At 40.0% G+C, this 20,267-nt stretch overlaps 1 protein-coding gene across 1 annotated transcript in view; it reads left to right on the top strand.

Moving 5' to 3' along the window:
- Positions 1–20,267, top strand: part of erbb4b (erb-b2 receptor tyrosine kinase 4b) — a gene marked incomplete at both ends in the record, with an annotated part of 274,023 nt that overhangs the window by 172,887 nt on the left and 80,869 nt on the right. Inside the window, 3 exons of the mRNA XM_079231242.1 lie at positions 8,347–8,478; positions 11,767–11,832; positions 19,103–19,221. Of these exons, the coding sequence (XP_079087368.1) occupies positions 8,347–8,478; positions 11,767–11,832; positions 19,103–19,221 (317 nt within the window). The remainder of the gene's footprint in view (positions 1–8,346; positions 8,479–11,766; positions 11,833–19,102; positions 19,222–20,267) is intronic.

Here is a 20,267-nt window from a genome sequence, read left to right as displayed (position 1 = left end):
AATTTAAAAAAAAGAGAGCTTCAGAGAAAGGTTCAAACTTGTTCCCCACTGAACGTATGGCCGTCTTAAACTTAAGGCAGTTAATGTTGTTTGATTTTAGAAGTAAAAATGGTGGAGAGCAAAGTTTGTTACACACACCCCTTTTGCACTTCTAGAGTGACACTACTCCTCTTCCAGCTGTTGTAGCAGTGACTCATAACAAGTAGCAAAGCAAGCCCCTTGTGTGACATCAGCTCTGAACCCTAAAACACTGATCTGACTAAAACACGTATCACAACCCTGTTATTGAAATAACCATCTACACAATTATGTGTAGCTTTGGCAGATATGGGTTCTTTATAAATGTTTCAGTTTAAATCTAGTTAACAGTCTTCTAGGTCGACTTTCCCACTTTGGCTGATTCACACAAAACACAAGTGCTGTGTGAACAAAGTCAGGGCCTGAGCCCGTAGTGTATTACTTAATGTCTCTCAGTAGGCCTGGAAAAACAAGGCCTCAATGACGTGTTGTTGCCTTAGCAAATAATGAACTGACTGAAGCCAGCTTCCTCTGTGGTACAACCAGCATACTTGGTATGCTTGTGGTGAGATATGCTCTCTTTCGTCTCAGTCTTTCCATCTTTCCTTCTCTTTCTCTCAGACCCTTTTAGTTTTGCCCATTCCAGAGAGCGTGGCTCATTTTAATTCAGCTGGCAGGCGGATCAAACATCAGCCTTGATAAGCTAAGTGGCCGTAAGCAGCAGCAATTGAAGGTCCTTTTTTAATCACTCACTTGTTTTTGCCATTTGTCAATAATTCTTGTCTTTTTTTTTGTCTCCTCCTTTAATTGTTTTCATGCTTCTGTTTTTCTTTGCTTTTAGATTTGTCTTATCTTATTGCAATATGATTTTCTCCCCCTCCTCTGTCCTACCCATAATGCTCAGATTACCAAGGCTTTATCACAGTTTAAGTTGAATAACCACAACAATCCTGTCTTTCCTCTTCTCAGCTTTAAGAAGATGCTTTTTCCTGCTATGTTATAATTCCATAATCCCCAAATCTCCGCCATTTTTCATAAAGACTCATAGGAAACAATTGCATGAGGGATGGGCCAAATTTAATCAGAAGCCTGTGAATGCAATTATCTTGGTGGAGGAGAGGCGTATGTTTGGGGGATGGGGCCATGGCTGGCGCCCCCAATGCCAACGTCTATACCTCAGCAAATAGTTCAACATTTCTCCTTCACGGCAACACAAAGGGGAAAAAGGACATGTCATTTTTAAGATTCGAACATTGTATTAATTTTAAAGATTGAAGATTAATGAAAAAACGGCCAAATCAATCAAGTTCAGTTGTTATTTTGACTGTTAATGGCTGATTTCAAACCCCAAATAAGGACATTTCAGAGAACAATAGAATGAGTGGCCTTATACAACAAGAGTCTTTACAAAAGTCACAAACATAAACTGCTTAATTGTTGTATGTATACAGCATATGAGTTTTGATGCAATTGTGAGAAAAGTCAGACATTAATTATCTGTACGCTGTAATCCATGTACAATCTCTAGTTTCTTTATCGAACATAATTGTTACATGCGTTGACTTTTTTTTAATTTGCCTTTTATACAACATTTTGCAACTTGTTTCCCACCCACACATTAGACTGCCAGGCAGGAAAAAAATAGAGCTTCAAGAGTGGGCAAGAGTTTAGAATTGAATGTTTTTTGCATTGAGATGGATGAGGTTGTTCATTACTCTGAGAACCGCACAGTGTGAACAGCACGTGACGCCGCGTGCTGCCGTGGCCACTCAGACATGAATGTCAGTCACCATTTTAAAATTAAATGTGCATCCAATGTGTGGACCCGTGTGTCTCCGTATGCATATACAGCGACATAGGCAGACATACTGTGAATTCTTAACATGAGCACTCATGTTCTCAAGGAAATCACTCATCTCATGGCTGTGCTCTTCTTTGTTCAATATTTGATATCTTCTTATATCTTTCATTCCAGTTTAATTTCAATCTCCTCACATGCAGTTGTTTTGGTCTTAAACCTTAGCCAGATCTCTCTTTTTCTAGCACCACATGAATGCAAGACACATATTTTACACACACACACACACACACACACACACACACACACACACACACACACACACACACACGCTGCTGCTCTTGACCGCAGTGTGTTCAGAGACAGTCTAATCCCAATGCTGCCATCTCTCTAGTGAACCTCTCCGAAGCGCTTTCATGTAGTCAAATTAATGCAGTTGTTCTTTTCAGGTCAATAGTTAAACACATAAAAGTGCAATTACATTTGAATGGTTACCACTATTTCGCTTGGGACTGCGTTAACAGTGTTAAAATTGCATGCCGTGTGTGTGGGAGGTACTCCACCCGATGACCTTCAAAGGGATATGAAGTTTGTGATGCATGCTGCTAGACATTTCACTCTATATATCTTGTAGTAAGGAATTAATGTGTTAATATGACACTGAATAGCGTGTTTTATCATACTCCTGTATATGGCGGGGTTTACCAGATAGGAAAGCATTGCAATTGTCAAACCTGGTTCAATTTAAAAGTGTCCATTAGTCTCTCTTTGTCCAATTTGATGAAATGGTCCATATGAGCCTTGTCATTTACTTTAAGTCAAAGATGACACTGTGGTTTCTTGCCTGATGACTTAGGATATATCCAACAGAATGTAATGATGTTGACAGTCTCTTTGAGCCTTAAGACCTATGATTAATATTTCTGTTGTATCCTGGTTGTTTGATAAGATATGTTCTGACATCCAGGCCTTAAAATGCCATCAATTGGTCAATTGTCTGTCAGAGAAAGCCACATAAAGCTGCGTGTCATCAGCATAGCTTTGGAATAAGATAAGCCACCAAGGAGTAACATCTATAGATTGTTGGTACCCTCCACCAATTGTAAGAGTTAATCTCAGTTTACTTTTCACATGGAGTACTGGTGCCCAGCCTGAGGAAACAGTTGTTTATGTCCTAAGTAGTTCTGGAGGTGCTTCCCAAAGAACTTGACTCATACTAATGATTACAAGTCAGTACATCCCATCCTCATCTGCTTCAATTTGGACTTCTCTGTTTCTTAATATGTCTGATGAGAGTGCCTCCAGCAATGCAAAACTTCTGGAAAAGTGGCCCCATGACTGACCATTGAGGAACATCAAGTTTTGTCTCAAGAGGTGGTCATTTCTTTTTTTACAAAGGACCCTCTGTCAAAAGAGAAAAACCCAAACAACAAATGTGAAAAAGCAGATATGTTCAGTCAGACTATTCAAAACAATTTGGTGAATGTATGCTCAGCATGTGTATATGCATTAGTGAGTGAGTTCCTTCACCATCTTCAACAGGGACAACAAAATATCCACTAGCATAGAAGGAAAGATCTGATAAAAATCTTGCAAAAAATATAACAGATACTCTGATGTTCTTTCTCTTCCATATACAAATGCACACAACGTGTTGGCATGCTCATGCATATACATTTCCTTTTTTATCTTCAACTTTTTTTCACCACTTGCACGCAAATACAAGTAAATACACACATCCTTTACATCTGGGACCTGCAAGCATTTCCTTGGCAACAGTGGGGACTGGAGGGCAGGGATGGAACTGTGCAGCAGCGGCAGATGATGGATGGGAGGGGAGATCACCTATTTGTAGAGCAAAGGCAGAGATTTGCTGTCCTGACATCGCCTGTCGACAACGGAGCAACCCGCAGCACGGTGATTGACGCAGTGCTATGCTGAAACATGGCCACCGTTCAAAGAGAAAGAAAACGTCTTCTTCTAAAGCATATTGTTGCGTGTTTACCAATTTAAAGTGTGTGTTTTTTTCAGTAGTAGTGCTGGAGATGCTGTGGCCTCTGGGGTGGGTTCATAAAATAGTTATATTCACTAATAATGCATCATCTATTCAACCTTTGCAACCATATTCGAGACACTCTTTACATTTTCTTTCTTTGTCATTATTTTTTCAATAGCCGTTCCTCTATCATGACAGATGAATGGATATACTGATGGATGATGGCTGATAAAATAGATGTCATTCCTTCTCCCATCTTAACATCCATCACTCCAAGTAATTTATTCTTCATTCGTCCGAACAGCATGTACAGTCTTTAATTTGCCCAACTGCTTACTCACTTACTTTTTCATTAATTCCATTATTGTTGATTGGTAAGTGGTTCAGTTCAGCCTGAAAGGATTTTTATTTTAGTGCTTTAAAACACTTGTATGCCGTTGTTTAACGTCCTTATATAACTACTTACTATCTGATCCCCTCCCCCTATAGTTACAAGCCCACTGATGAATATGAAGATGTTTTTAGTCTTCTTCTTTTTGTGTGTGGACTGTACATGTGTGCCAATCTCTTATTTTGGTATTTCTGGTATTTTGAGTGCATCTGGGCAACCAACACCTTAAGCCTTCCACTGCTGCTGAGGGTGTACAGCAGGATCTGCACCCCAGCATTTAGCCTCTTTGACCCAGAATGCATCCTCATCTTCCCACTGAGGTTTTCCCCTCTGTTGCACTGAGCTAATAGCAGCGCTCAGCTGAAACCAAGTTGAAGCTATTGGACTCGATGAGACACAACAGTGCAGACCCAGTGTAAAATCCCCAGTCTCGTTGCTCGAGGAGAGGAGAAACCCCTCTGTTTCTGTGATTGAATACCTGTTTATCTACTGTAATTGCCCGACTGTTGCTAACTCTTTATCTAACTCTTCAAGCCGGCTGATTATGTGTACATACCTCCCTCCGAGGGACTGAAGTTTAGATATCGAGTGAATGTGTTTTCCTGTGTGTCTTGATGTTAGTAGTTCAGAACATGGATCTTCTTCAGTGTACAAAAGAATGAACACTAGTGAGGATATCCGATATCCTCCAACACTGGAGCCAGTCAACCATTCATTATAATACTTCTGTTTTCCTCCATATTTCTTCATTAAACAATCCCCTCAACACGTGTTAATTCACTCTCAAAAACTCATTAATATGGATTTATTTCTGATCATTGGTATGCTATTTGCCTCCCAGTCTTAATCAAACTCATCCCAACACTGCAATAAGAAAGTAAAAAAATCACAACAAGCGATTACCATCAAAATAATTGCCTGCATACATTTGTTCTGCCTCCTTGAATTTCATATTGTTTTCGTCCAGTGGTCATGTGGCCTGATATTGAAGATTGCTGTGCCTTTTTGAAGCCAAGCACTCATTCAGAGACCCTTGGAGTTTGTCTGTGGATAAAGTGGAAGGGTAGGGGGTAGTTTGGAGACACAAGCTGTAGATACGTGAACAAACTAATTAAGCCATTTGCTCTACCCACTGAACAATCAACAAAAGAAATGAACCATTGATATCCCCCTGGTCACCAACTGCACACCCAGCAAATGTGCAAGTCAAGCATTTCCTGGTAATGAAAAAGCAAAGCGTGCATACGTTTTCCACAATTTTGTAGGTATTATGTAATATCTGTTTGTTAATTATTAATGTATTGGTGATGGATGATATGGGACATACTTAAACTGTTTTAGGCAAAGTGCCAGAAGGGAGCAAATTACACAGTTGTCCAGCTTCGTGAACTTGGTCATGACACACTGCAGATTAGTGCATATCTAAATGCACCGCGTGTGCAAGAATCATTGCAAGATGCTGGAGCCCTCTGTGGCTGAGGGTCACTTGTGAAAGTGTTGAGCAGAGAGTGTTACATTTTTTTGGTCTGTTTTTACAAGGAGTTTGAGAGTGTGAATGCTGCTCAGGTCCAGCTGGAATTAGTGAAAACACCTTGTCTCACTTGTTTAGCGCACACAATAATCCTGACAATTGTTTGTGGCTAAATTGTTGCTGGAATTCAACTCTTTTGTTTAAATTTCTAGATTAGATCAACGAAAACAACAGTGGTTATATCTTTGTGGGATGATGATGACTTTACGGACATATTTCCTTAACCGATGATGATGGACAGCATATCTAAAGGTCCACTGTTACTTTTGAATATTCAAGAAGAAACACCGTACAGTAGAATAAAGACCATGATAATCCATCATTATCATGTGCTTCTTCTTTTTTGCCAAATCCTGTACTTGTTTCCTGATGTCCTTATGTCTAAGTCTTTAGCAGAGGAGCGAGCCTTGCCATGTTTGAGTGTGTAAGCGACACAATGATCAAATGTAAGGGCAATGATTCTGTTGTTGTTCAGTGAAAATCAGAGACAAGCACAACAATAGTTTGAATTATGTCTCAAATGGGACATTCCTGCATGCATTCATTCGTAATATATGTATTGTTCCATAAATGGCATAAATTTTGAAGGACTTTCAAAGCCTATTGGAACTATGTGAATTGTAAATGTGTCTTGGACATGTTTACACATAGATTTGACTTATTTTGGTTCCAATTTGAATGCCCATGTACTTGTATCTTGCTTGAACAGGGTTAAGATGTCCTGCTGTCGTCTTTTTATCGACTTTGCTTCATCTGTTGGCTTGTCCATTGCTTTACTTTGCAGCATCGTATTGTACAAACAATTTGAATTTGAGACGCGGCCTCCTCCGAGCCGAGCAATATCCCTCCTGTGGTGAGAGGCAGGATTAATTTATCTCCCTAACTGCCACCGCACATGCAGAAAGAGAGCTGAGGTTAGGGGTGAGGGGGTGTTGTAGGTAATACCACCACCACCACGTATTATCCAAGGAGCATCATTTAATCAGGCTTTTGTGGGACAATATTGTTTTTGGCTGTTTCAGTGTGGTGCTTGTAGGGCGCCTCGTGTATGATTATGTGTCTCATCGGTTTCAGCCCTGTGTCAGTAATCTGTTTGTAAGGAGATAGAGAGCACACAAGCTCTGTAAATAATGCAAATCTGCTACTGGGCTTCATTTTGTCTTTCTTTCCTGCCATCCGTCTCTCTGTGGCTTTCCTTCATCTTTATTTGTCTCTCTTTCTTTCTTTCTTTTTCTCACTCTCTCATGTAAAAGTCAGGATTAAGCATTTTCTGAACTCCTGCACAACAATGATCGGAACCACCCTGCGTATCCAATCATTCAACAGACTGTGTGTGTGTGTGCATGTAGTGTAACAGATCCCACTCTATTATTAGAGAGTGTGTGTGTGTGTGTGTGTATGTGTGTGTGTGTGTGTGTGTGTGTGTGTGTGTGTGTGAATGAATCAATCCTTTGATGATCATTGGATGACAATCATTGGATGGATGATACATATTTTTATGGAGTTATGAATTATAAAATAGGGGCTGCTGTCCCCTACCTACAGGGTTTAAAAACCCGGATGGATTTTTGACAACAACTGTAATAATGTCATTATGACACTGCTTTGTCCTGGTTGCCTCAGTACAACAACCATAGTCAGATGTGTGTCTCAACATCAGCTCCTCACTCTAAAATACAAGCCTGCTCTTGCCCTCAGTTGGAAAGTGATGCGATTTGATTTTTTTTTTGTCAGTGGTATTTTGGTTTAATAAAAGTAATAGTGATCATTATACTAAGGTTTGTAACTGAAATAGTGTCACAGTGTTTATCTGAGAAATGGCCTGCCTGTAAACACCAACTGCAGAGTCAAGTTTAGGATGAAATGTACTGTCAGACTCATGAAGTGATGTCGTTCAGCTCAACCACATATTTGCTGTTGTAGTGTACGATACCTTGTGAATTTCCTTCTCTAGTGTTTTCGGCTTGGCATTTCGTAGACAAAGCCACGAAATCCCAGTTTATCCTCAGTGTAAATTGGAAATATTTTCAGAGTTAAGATACGAAGGTATAGCCACTATGTTCTTTCCTCTTCGTGATTCTTTGTCATAAGGTGTTTCTTGCCTAAGTTGTAGAAGAGGTTAGTGCTGTACCACGTCCATGTAACAGGAGTAGCCCGTCTTTGAGGTAAGACCCCCTGTTTTTGTCTTTGCTGGTTGGAGTCCTTATGCTGTTCAGAATTACCCTTGCTCTGTGTCCCATTCACTCATTCCTGTTTTTTTGTGTTGCTGCCTTCATGCACATGTTCTGCCTGCAGGCCGCATCCGTGCCGTGTCTGAAAACACTAAGTATCATTCAAATGATGTAAAATATGAGTGTGGTTTGCAGGACAACGGGAAAAAAAACCGAGAGCATCTTTTGAAACGAAAGACATTTTCGATTGTATCCCAAAACCCTATGTCAGTTGTAAGTTCTAAAATTAAGAGGGAACAAAGAATTGGCAATTAAAAATCAAATAAAGAGCCTGCTAACAGGATTGCTGAATTAGTTGCATCCTCCAGGCAGAAACAGTTAAGTACCAAGGAAGCCCTGTGTGTATCTGTATTGACTGTGTGATCTCTCTCTTCTCCACAGAGATCCTGAGTGGAGGTGTGTATGTTGACCAGAACAAGTTCCTCTGTCATGCGGACACAATCCATTGGCAGGACATTGTGAAAAACCCCCGGACGCATCCTTTAGTGGTACCCACCAACAGCAGTGTCACATGTAAGTAACCCAACAAATACAAACGTAGAAGGCATGAAGACTTAATTTGACTTCAACCTGTATTTAAAGGAACATTTTATTGAGAGCCTTTCTGTTGCCCCTCACTCAGATGTTTATACTCATTCACACCTGAAAGCTGCCCAGTAAATAATCACTGCCGCTGATGCTTAGAATAGCACTTACCTATTTAGCATTACACTCCTATATTGAATTATTATAATGGCTTTTTTCTTTACGTATTAGAATCGATGCAGCACAACCAGAGATATTGCCTTTTTTATTCCACACTTTCTTATTCATCCATTACCCACAATGCAACTTGACCACCAACAGTTTGGCTAAAGACCCCAATGTGTTGTGCTTTTTAGCAGCTCATATAGCCTTGAGATGCTTGCCTCAAGCAGAGATGAGCAGCAGGCTGAAGAGGACTACTATACTCACTTCTTTCTACCACCAGATTTTTGTCATTGTCAATCTTTTTTAGCCTCAACCGGCGCTGCCTTAAGCAATGTCAGTTCATCAGATTTCAAGCAGCTCCCTCTGAAGCCACAGAAGACTTTATACAACTTTTTTTTCTTCACATTTTCAGTAGAATTCCCCAAGAGCTGTAGACCAGTTTGCTCAATAGCAGTATTCAGCAGTGCTCGTGAGAAGGAGGCGATTGCTGCTCTTTCACTTTCTCCCACATATTAACCCTGCACACCATGCATAGCTTTCCCAAAGATTATTAACATTTTCCAATCACTTTTACATTCCTCACTGCCAGTAAAGTAAGCTTTAATTATTTTGTCTCTTCAAAACAGTGACAGTTTTGCACATTTCAATTTCTCTCACATTCTCGCCATTTAAAATATTTCTTAAGTGTTGAGGCAGTGTATAGCACTGTACTCGCATATAGGCTTTCAAAATGATACTTAGGTTTTTAGATGCCTTTTATAAGGCAGTATGAGCTGGTAAATTGTGGCAAGGGAAATGATCCCTCTTGAGACCCTCTTAACCTGCTCTATTGACAATAAGTAACGAGTGAGCAGCAAAACATTGTCATTATAAAACCACCATTTGACCCAATTCCGTCACTCTGCTTACCCTAACAAACCAGAATAATTGCTCGCTCACATCACTTCAATGGCCCACTGGAGCTAACAAGAAAGACGTGTTAATAAATGCTTAGAATTATGAAAAGATTTAGTTGGATAAAATAAACACTTAATCTGTCAAGGGGTAGGAGCGAGTGATGGCTAAGGTGGCTGTCAGTGAAGAAAAGATGCAAGTCACCTCTTCTGAACCATTCATTTGACTTAACCTCTTAACACACACAAACACACACACAAACACACACACACACACACACACACACACACACACACACACACACCTTTTGTTATTAATGTAATGCTCAAGCTGTTTGACATTTTTAATCTGTTGTTTTTTTTCTTTTCTCTAAGCTGTCTTGCTTCTCTGCAAATACATAATTACACAATAATAAAATGCATTATCATTATGGAAGAAAATAAAGACAGTCTCTGCATATGCCCTCTGATTTCCCCTCACAGCACTGGCTGAAGGCGTCAAATGCAGATTAAGAGCTTCCAGCATTGATATTCTGCTCAATCACCCTCCTCCCTGCAGCCGTGTTAGCCCCGGTCCGACCCTTACTCCTGTGCAAGTCTTCTACTCCGTCAAAAGATCAAGGGTCTCCAAACCTGTAATCCACAATTGAGAACATAATCTTCTTTGGGGACACACAAGATTTACACTGTTATTACTTGTGACTTGTCTGCGCCACTGTTGTTGTGTTCCTTGGTTCTCATCTCAAAAACAGGACAGGTTTTTGAATCCATGCCCCGTTGATTCAGTTAAAAACCTGGCATCTATCTTTTACTCCAGACCAGCCATGGCACGGCAGGATTCCTGACATTTTAACCTTAGGGGCTGTTTTAAGAAAGCTGTAAAAGATTATGGTGCAGGAAGAGCGCTGGACAGGTTTATTCTAGGTCACTGAGAATTTATACCATGAGATAGTGAAGACCTTGAACACTAAATGAAAACTCTTAGTCTTGACTTCACAGGGCGAACAGAGATATAACTAAGTGCATCTGAGATTTTGCATACTTGGCGCTGTCAGACAGTCACTTATGGCTGGCTGACATTTGTATTATGATCCTGTTTGCGTGCTGTTTTTTATACAGTCAAGGCTGTCAACCTCTCTTTCTCAAGCATTATCAAAGTGCTAGTTTGAGGGGAACAGACTGTAGAAGCAGAGGCAAGCAGAGGGCCAGACAGGAAAAAGACAAAGAGCGACAGGGATAGACTAAGTGAAAGAGAGCCACAGAGGAGTGATGAATCAGCGAGGGGTGGATTGAGGATGAAAGAGATGAAATGTGTGGTGAAGAGGGGCACAGACGAGGAAGAAGAGACGGGAAGAAGATGGAGAGGATTGTGGTGGGGCATAGAGTATTGATGCTAATAGCCCTCATCTGGAGAGGCTGATGGACAGAGGACAGCACTTCTGCACTTATCCAGGCTCACTTCCCCCGCAGTCAATTACTAGACAGTCAATTAAGTCCTCCAAAAAAAAAACATACAAAAAAAACCCAGAAGGGCTCTGAGGGTATAATACTGCTTTCTGCTGCTTTACTGCTTTTATCTCAACCTAGTCTGTGCTGTTTCATGCTGTGCTGATTTAGGGTACACATATTTGCTTATTTTCAAAAAACCTGTTATTTATGTTTTTATGACTGGATCAGCACATACTAATCAGAGAGGCTGTGTTACTAAAAAATGGCACGTTTCATCATCGTTGTTTAATAATAAGAATACCTGTTACATATCAGTTGCAGTGAAAGCAATCAGTGTGTAATTGCAAGGGTAAAGCACTGTCCTTTGAATATATTTAATGCATAAACATACCATCTTCATACAGTATAATTAACCACAAAGCAGTCCTGTAATTTATTCAAGCACCTACATTTCTTACAGATTGCCAGATTCCAATTATAATGATGATCAAGCACTCAAAAAGATGCTTGAAATACACTTAAAATGAAGCACACACAAAACACATCCCATGTACTTAAAGGGGAGCCAAAGGAATACCTTCAACCTTGCTTTGGATCAATTTGGGCTTCAGTGGAGTGCATGATGCCAGACGTACTCAGCTCACTGCCTTTGGCCCATTTTAAGGTTCAGCTAATATGGATTTTGAAGGCTGATACTGATATTTTGTGAATAAGTAACTGTTTGCCAATGTAACATGCCAATCATCTCTTTCCTTGAACTTGTGTGCAGGTCAAAAGTGCAATCGTTCCTGTAATGGCCGTTGCTGGGGACCCAAAGGGGACCAGTGTCAGAGCTGTAAGTACATTACAATTAATAGCCGAATACACCACATGGCCCTTTAGTGGCTTGCGCTCAATCCCATCTGGTGTAGTTTTAGAAAGGCCTTTCTCAGTATTTAATGTGTATTTGTACAGAGAGGATCTAAACACATTTATATGGATTGTAATTGTTTTGATGGTTAAATTTGTATTCAGTTTCATAATTCCACCCTTTGCTAATAATAATTATATCCACAACCATATGTTTTTCAGACACTCAAAATCCTGTATTAGTCCCACAGTGGGGAGATGTAGTATCTGCATTTCAACCCATCCTTAGTTATTAAGAAACAGTGGGCAGCCATGAAGCCCCCGTGTTCAGTGTCTTGCTCAAGGACACATGTTTGATTGTGAGAACGCGGGCTCGTTTCAATATAAGGGTATGACTGTGCCTGATCTACAAGTGCCAAAGCTTCAAATCAGGCAACTCAAGTAACGTCAAGAATGTAATTTATGTGAATGTAGCCACTAATGTTGTAGAATCATATTCCGTCTTCCCTTTCAAAATATTATTTCTAAATAATTTGTTAGAACTCCAATCGAACCTTAAATAAAAAATAAATAAATAAAACAATACCAACTAAAATTATCTACAGACAAGAAAAAAATAAAATCGTACACTCCCCTATTCAGCTTGGTAATTAACTTGTATGTTATCTTTGTTTTTTTTATTTGATGCAATATCCAAATGATATTGCGCATGGTGTCATAGTCCAGCGCAAAATCTATTCCATCGGCCTCCAGGTTGAAAACATGGAATGAAGGCATCGTGCCGATTCTGAGTAATATTTACATCAAATGGAGCGTAATGTTAGTGCAGGCCGAGCACTGAAGTTGCGCTTGATTTGGCCGATTGCCATCAGCTGTTAGCGCTCACCATGATTGGCTCATTCACAGCTGTGTGGGTTTTTAACGACAACAATCATATTCACGCAGGTGCACAGCACAGAAAGTATAACCTTACACTTTTAACCATTACGCTGATGATAATGCTCATGCCAACTCAGCTTTAGCAACAATTTGTTGGAAATAAGTTGTTTTACTTTCATTATTGAATGTCTTGTGTTTCCTTGGGCAAATAAAAAAAAAGTAATTATTAGTCTTATGAACAACTTCTAATTGTGTAATGACATTTATAATATCTTGGCTGACATTTACAAAGAAGAAATGCTTGCCTTTTTCTTTTCTCCATTGTTATGCCCGGCCTCAGGGAGCCTAAGCGCAACTACGAGTCTCCCCTTCTCCCAAATTAGGACCAAATGCTGCAGTTTATGGTTCACAATTGCTATTTATACTTTATAAGTATTATACATCATCTTCAGGGTGAACCTGGCCCAAAATAACAAACAAAACAATCTGCGCAAGTAACCTAACTTCTCTAGTCTACACAAAGAAACAAAACGAAGTACAGGTATCTTACCTATCTCCCTAACCGAAAACAGCAGAAAACATGGTTAAACAAAAAGGCTTCTCACCCCTTCCACTACCGACATCCTGGCTAACCCCACCACCCAAGAATCTGTGACGTGCAGCTGGAAAGACAAAAGAGAGAGCAGTCCTCCACAGGTTCCCCCTTAAATACCGCCGTCCAATCACCTGCAAGTACAAAGCACGGCCAAACATATAACAGCACCCCCATGGACAGGGAGGTGAATTTTTTCACCACATTCATAACACCATTACATCATGAAATATATTTACATCCTAAACAAATAGTCAATGACATTTTAAGTAATACAAGCCTTTTTAAAGCATGTTTAAGTGTTTGCTTACTTAAATGAACATATTTAGTCCCAGTTTATGTTACTTTACTAATCAAATTCATCGTGAGAAAATGGTAGTTTCTACGTTTTCAGGAAAGCGTCAGCCTTGTAAATGGGCCACCTCTGGACAGGTATTCACAAGCCCATAATGGCTGTGGAAATACCAGCGCCTCCAGCACACTCACGCACACCCCAACGAGATCCCTGGACCCCAATACATCTTCCACAAAACCTCCTGCTGGGACCTCCCATTCTTCATACTAGCTCATGGCAGCTGGGAGAGAGTGTGCGAATGATCCACTACTGAGTTTATCAGCAGGGAGTGGGCATCCTTGTTATTCCCTCTCCGTCACTCATTTTCTTAGGCTTTCAATTCTCAGTCTCTCTCTCAGGCACTACCCACTTTGCTGTCTCTATCTGCCTGTTGTACAGTGTACAACACATAGTGTTCATGTAGAAGAGCAGGTATTAGAGCTGCATACCACAGACCACTAGCTGACCTAAACCAAGGAATAAAAGGAATACAATATAATCATTTTACTTTTAAACTAAACTAAACCACAGAAGACTCTGCTTATCAAATCCTTGTTGTGGGGCTCCAGTACCAAATGTTTTTTCTAAAAAGCCACAAATATTTTAGTTTTAAAAAACCTTCACGGTTGTGTCATTTCCCCTCAGTTTTTCTTGACTGGATCGGCAAATGAGTGCAGCAAAAGTTCAATTACTGGGGAAATATTGCCCTCTATGTCCACGCTAGCATTGCCATGTGGAGTTGTTCTTTGCTAACACTACCATGCTATGCTTTGTGGGACAAAAATAGGTTTCAAGATTAGTGATGCAGTTCAATACCAAATACCTATCCTAACTATGCAAGCCTATGCAACTTAAAAGTAGTAATATTAGATTATCTTTTGCCTTTTTTTAGGTGGAAAATATTCATCCTCAACATTTAATGTGTGGTGGTTTCAGAATGATGTGGACCGTTGGAGAACAATTATATAGAACGTTGATATTCATATGGAGGTAATTTTAGACATTTAGCAAATGATGCTGGTGTTTTTTGTGAGGACAGACTCCACAGCCCTGGAATTATAAGCCAAAACATAAACTAATTTATATATGGCCCATTTTCCAACTCTCTAACATGCCCAAGCAATGCTGTCCTTGGCAATCAATGTGTTACTTACTACATTTCAGGGAGGTCAAGATGTTGCGAACATTACGTATACCTTTGAGAAATATAAACGTTAAATCAGGAAGGGCATCCAGCGTAAAACCTTTGCCAAATCAAATATGCGGATCATAAAATCAAATTTCCATACCGGATCGGTCAAGTCACGGGTTACCAATTAGATGGAAATATATGGTCCTCTGAGGTGAACCCTTACAGGAACAGCTAAAAGAAGAGGAAGAAAAATGATATACTGCAACGCAATTGTTGGCATATCCCATAGTATATCCCATAGTATCACAGGATTATCAAGATAATGCTTAAGTGTCTACTATCACTCACACTGACAATTACTTATTTTGTGATCGCAGCCTTTGAGAAGTAAACTAACCAGCAGTATAACCTGCTGCAAATGTGGCATTCTATAAGCAGATAATGTGAAAAAGTGTGAAGTCATCCCCCTTCTGTCTGAAAATGTATCAATCTGTCACAGATCCTAACAATCTGTTTCTACAGATGTCCGTCCATCCATTTTTTATCATTGCTCACTCTATGTCTAACACACCACTTCACCATTCCCATGAAGGCACACACACACACACAGGGAAGCTGGATCTTTAACATGAACATGTTTGGCTTTTCTTCAGTGGAACATAGCATACACAATACAATTAGTTATGTACCACACACGGAAACGTCACAACTCTATACAAGAACAGCATGTACATATTTATGCAGACGAAAGGGCACTCACACACTTTTTTTCCTTTTCTCCTATAAGTCTCTAGTTTGATTGTGCAATCTTCGCCATCAGTTCCCTCCCCTCTTTCCATCACTCTGTGCACAGACCACTTCATCTATGCCTCCCAACCCTGCCATGTCTCATCTTATTTGTTCTGAGGTCGCGATCTCATTAAGATAATGAGAAATGAACTGTTTGACCAGGACCTGTTAACAACACGTCACAGAGCCTCGATAAGTCCTGGCTATGTCTGCCTGCCTCCTTTATCTCGCCATCTTCATCCTGGACGTCATGCTTCATAATTCTGCTTCTCTTTCTACCTCGCAACCTTCAATTATATTGTGCTGAAATACATGGAATGAATAAGTGTGAAAATGTCAAATGAAAGACCTTTTTGACCATACCAAAGATGCTTTTTGTGACTCAAAATCAACAACAAACAGCAGCTTTCGGTGTCAGCACCTCAGCAGGAAAGTGGAAATACTCGAGAAGTAAATTGCAATTCAACACAACTCCTGGAATGTACACAGATGTATAACCCTATGACCCTATAAGTAGATATACAGATGAACATAAGTTATTCTACAAGTTGAATCTCAAGTGCCTGAGGGCTGTTTTAGATTACATAAGCACAGCCTAGTAGAGGTCTGCACGGAATGGATCAGGATCAATGCTTTCACCCCTCAGATCAGGCAGCACCCTCCGGTCTAAAAAGTGAAGCCAAAGCGGAAGTGCCTTAAACTTGTGGGTTTTTTTTTCCAATAGCCAACCTTTTAATATACATTGGTGCCAATTAGAAACAATAAACATTTATGGCTTGAAAACCCTTGTTTTGTTTATTCCATGTAGGCTTTCCACAATGTGAACATGTGAAAGTGGTAGATCTTTGTCTATGCAGTCTTTAACACAGGTGGACTTAATAACAGTAATGTGGACATTGTTCTCCAATCACTACACTGTTAAAATGACACTGAAAGTGATATTCCCGAAACATTTTGAGCAATGATGCACCCGATAGTTCCGGTGATGCCAGTGAAGGCAAACAGAGTAAGCTTGCAGTTTTCCCAAGAACCAATTCACTTAAAAAAAAAGAGCAAAACACCTGCCACAACAACAGTTGTGCTGCGGTCTGTCAAGTGCGGATGACATGCCGGACTACTGAGCCCTGAATCTCCGCCCAGAGCGCTATGTGCTCTATTATTCCAAGTTTATACATATTGGAACGTGTCGTTTTTCAAAATTGCACACATTTTTAAAAACACTCCATGGGGTCCCCAGCAATACACCCACCAAGTGTGAAGTAGAGCAGATCAGCTGGTCCCCGAGATATGTGAAGAGCACAAGAACATACAGTGAGAAAGAAATTCCTGCTTTATAATTAGATAGTAAATCAAGCTGACTGCAAGAAAGAAAGGGCCAACCAATTCATTTGATCAATATTGTAGACATTCCCTATCTTCTGCTAAAATCTGGTTTTATTGAAAATTAAAAGAGGGTTTTGACAATCTTATATATCATAAAAAGAGAGGGTCTGTTACGCAAACAGTACGTACGTTTTGTGTAGATTGCAAGACAAATGTTGCTATATATTTTGTTATAGAAATGTAGTTTCCATTGCAACAAAAAAATCCCATATTCATTTATGAAGCTCCTTTGGAAACCAGATGTGAAAAAGCACATTTTAGCTCATTTAAATGGGAACTGAAAGGCAGTAGTTCCTGTGACTGATGCTGCTGTCCACAACCTGCTCAAATGGAAGCTTCCAGGCATATTTTATGAGATGGATTCCTTTTGTATTTGTCGTCGCCAGCATGTTTTTTTTCTTTTTCTTAAAGTGTAAGTTTAAAGCCAAATTGATCAACAGTGTTGCGTCTCTCGTCTGGCAAGGTCATTTATTTGACAAAGTGTCTTTTGAGTAAAGTAGGCCATTTCATTTTAGCTCAAGCACTGTTAATGGAATGCCACTGATGGTACGTAAAGCAACGAATGAAGTGTGTGTGTGTGTGTGTGTGTGTGTGTGTGTGTGTGTGTGTGTGTGTGTGTGTGTGGCACGGGTTGTCTGTGGCTTGTTGTATCAATCACTGTGATAATATCTCGTCACCACAGTGCCCAAAGGGAAACGCGGCACACTGCACAAAGGGTGTGCATTCACACACACACACAAATACTTGCACATTCCCACTCCAGCATTGTATGATAACACTGCTAGTTTTCCCAGAAATTAGTAATATGACAACTAACTATTTAAATTTCAGTTATAATATCTGTGACTAATTTACTTTTACCTCTATCACCAAATCTGAAAGAAGCTGAATTATGCAAAAAATAAGTACAATTGTTTTTATTATTTGATTATATACACTCAAGGATGCAAGCAAGTTAGATGTTGCATGTTGTTTTTCTTCTAGAATGTTCAGACAGGATGGAATTTGATGGAAGTATATGTAAATAAATGACTGATTTATGAGTGACAAGCCCAACACTGGTGTAGACACACAATATATAGCACCAGTCAAGCCACTGTCTTTTTATTTTGCATAGTATGTATTATATCTCGTGCATGCTTTTTCACACCTCCAGTGGCACCGTAGTGGCAAAGTATCCTCATACAACAGTTGTATGTTACTCCTGTTTTTTTTTGCATTTTCCTACTGAAGTCCAGCAACAGTCTTCACAGGAAACAACGTAGTCCGGGCTTATGCAAGAAAACTACTTGGTTAGGTGTAGGTTTGGCGAAAAGAGGGTTTGAAATACTTAGTTCTGTTTAAGCCACAAAAGTACTTAGCTTCCCTTATGGCAGATACAACATGATAAAGTGCTCTCAATGGTGCCCCTTTAGTGGAGAAAATGTGATGCAGTGCCCTCTAGGGTGCCCCTTTAGAGAAGAAATGATTGTTGCAGTGCTTTATACGTATAGGCTCCTCTTCATGCTAGAAGACTTTCCTCATGCAGCTGGTGCCCTTTATACTTTGTTCAGCTTGAAAGCCTGAATCTGCCAATGCCCAGCAGCAGCTGTATTCAATGTTTTGTTGTGTAATTGCACAGCTTTATCCATCTCCACTATCTTAAATAAGACTTATGTTGATCACCTTGATCCCACGACTGACATTTTCCTATATTCATTATATGGCTGTCAAGAAGCGGGGCATCCAGAGCATATGACAGCACATATGACGACGACAGACATGTGAGGAAAGGGAAAATATGTGCACCATGAAAGGAGGACGGTACACTGAGTCAGAGAGGAATCATGCCATGTCTTTGTCAAGTCCAGCTGGAGACCCTCAGAGGAGCATGAAGGGAGACAGACACTTGACTGAAGATAGCTAGCTGATGGCCGTGATACTGCTTCAATTGAAGTTGCCCACACACATGCATACATTTTGCCAGGCGGTTGCAATGCAAATGTCCATCCAGCAGTGTGTCCAGTATCTAGACGTGGAAGAATATGATTGGTTAGATACATTAATCACGCTAATTTCAAAGATGCCATTAACCATGTGAACTGGGTATCTTGTTATATGATACGTTTTTTCTCTTATATTTTTTTTCTATATCTATCAATCCACAGTAACTAAGACAGTATGTGCTGAGCAGTGTGACGGCCGTTGCTTTGGTCCCTATGTTAGTGACTGCTGCCATCGTGAGTGTGCAGGTGGCTGCTATGGACCGAAGGACACAGACTGCTTTGTAAGTGAACACACCCACACACACATACGCCACACATACATTTCATTTACAAACAAGTTAAAATCCAGTTGTTTACATGGTAATATCATACCCCCCCCCCTCTGAAGAAACAAAAAACATTTCCTGATCATTCATTTCCTGTTTTTCACACATTACTCACGACTTTTAACTTACTTCGATTCACGGAAACCTTCAAAAGGATTTATTTCTTTCAGACATTTTTTTTAAAGGCCACTTGTATGACAAATATCATTAAATGACATTTCATTCTCAATTGTACCGGACATGAGTGTCATTTTTAAATACAGACTGCACCAACCTCCTCTCCATTTTGGCTCTTAGGCGGGTGCTTTATCAGTTTTATGTTCAACCCTCTTCATGTTAGGCTCGCTTCTGCGTTTGTAATTCAGAGCATATCACTTAAGGAACTCCTCAAGTTCTTTTGGACCTCTTCTTGAATCTTCACACTTCATCTTTTATTATATGCAAGAATGGATGAATCAGGAAGTCATTTGGACATTGATTTTGCCGATCCCAGCTAACTTTGGGCAAAGGTCCATCAATTGGTGAAGGAATATTATTGCAAGGTGCAACCTATATAGACTGAATGAGGTGGCCTTCACAAATGGTTTTGAATTTTTACTGTGTTTGTTTCTAAAAACATTTCAGTTCAACTTTGCTTTAACACTGTCTATACTCAGTTTTTAACCACCACTCTTTTTCTTAATTTTCTCACATTGGCCAAAGACATATTTTAGGACCAGATACCTCCCGGAAAAGGCAAATTAAACTTGTCCGGGGGGCAATTTCATTGGGTGCATGCAGATGATTTTCCATCTGCATGATTCAGTAATGTCATCTCTGGGCGCGCCCTCTGTATGCATGTTATAGTACCACAGGGATAAATGAGAGATTTATATTTTGGCTGAAATCACCCTTTAATAAGTAAATAATCTAAATTCTTGCTCCACCATTGTGTTTGTGTGTGTGTGTGTGTGTGTGTGTGTGTGTGTGTGTGTGTGTGTGTGTGTGTGTGTGTGCGTGTG

The sequence above is a fragment of the Taurulus bubalis genome, assembly GCF_910589615.1.
Source record: "Taurulus bubalis genome assembly, chromosome: 15".
Classification (NCBI taxonomy): Eukaryota; Metazoa; Chordata; class Actinopteri; order Perciformes; family Cottidae; genus Taurulus; species Taurulus bubalis.
The sequence above is the reverse complement of the archived record's forward strand: the minus strand, read 5'-3'. Positions and strand labels throughout refer to the sequence as shown.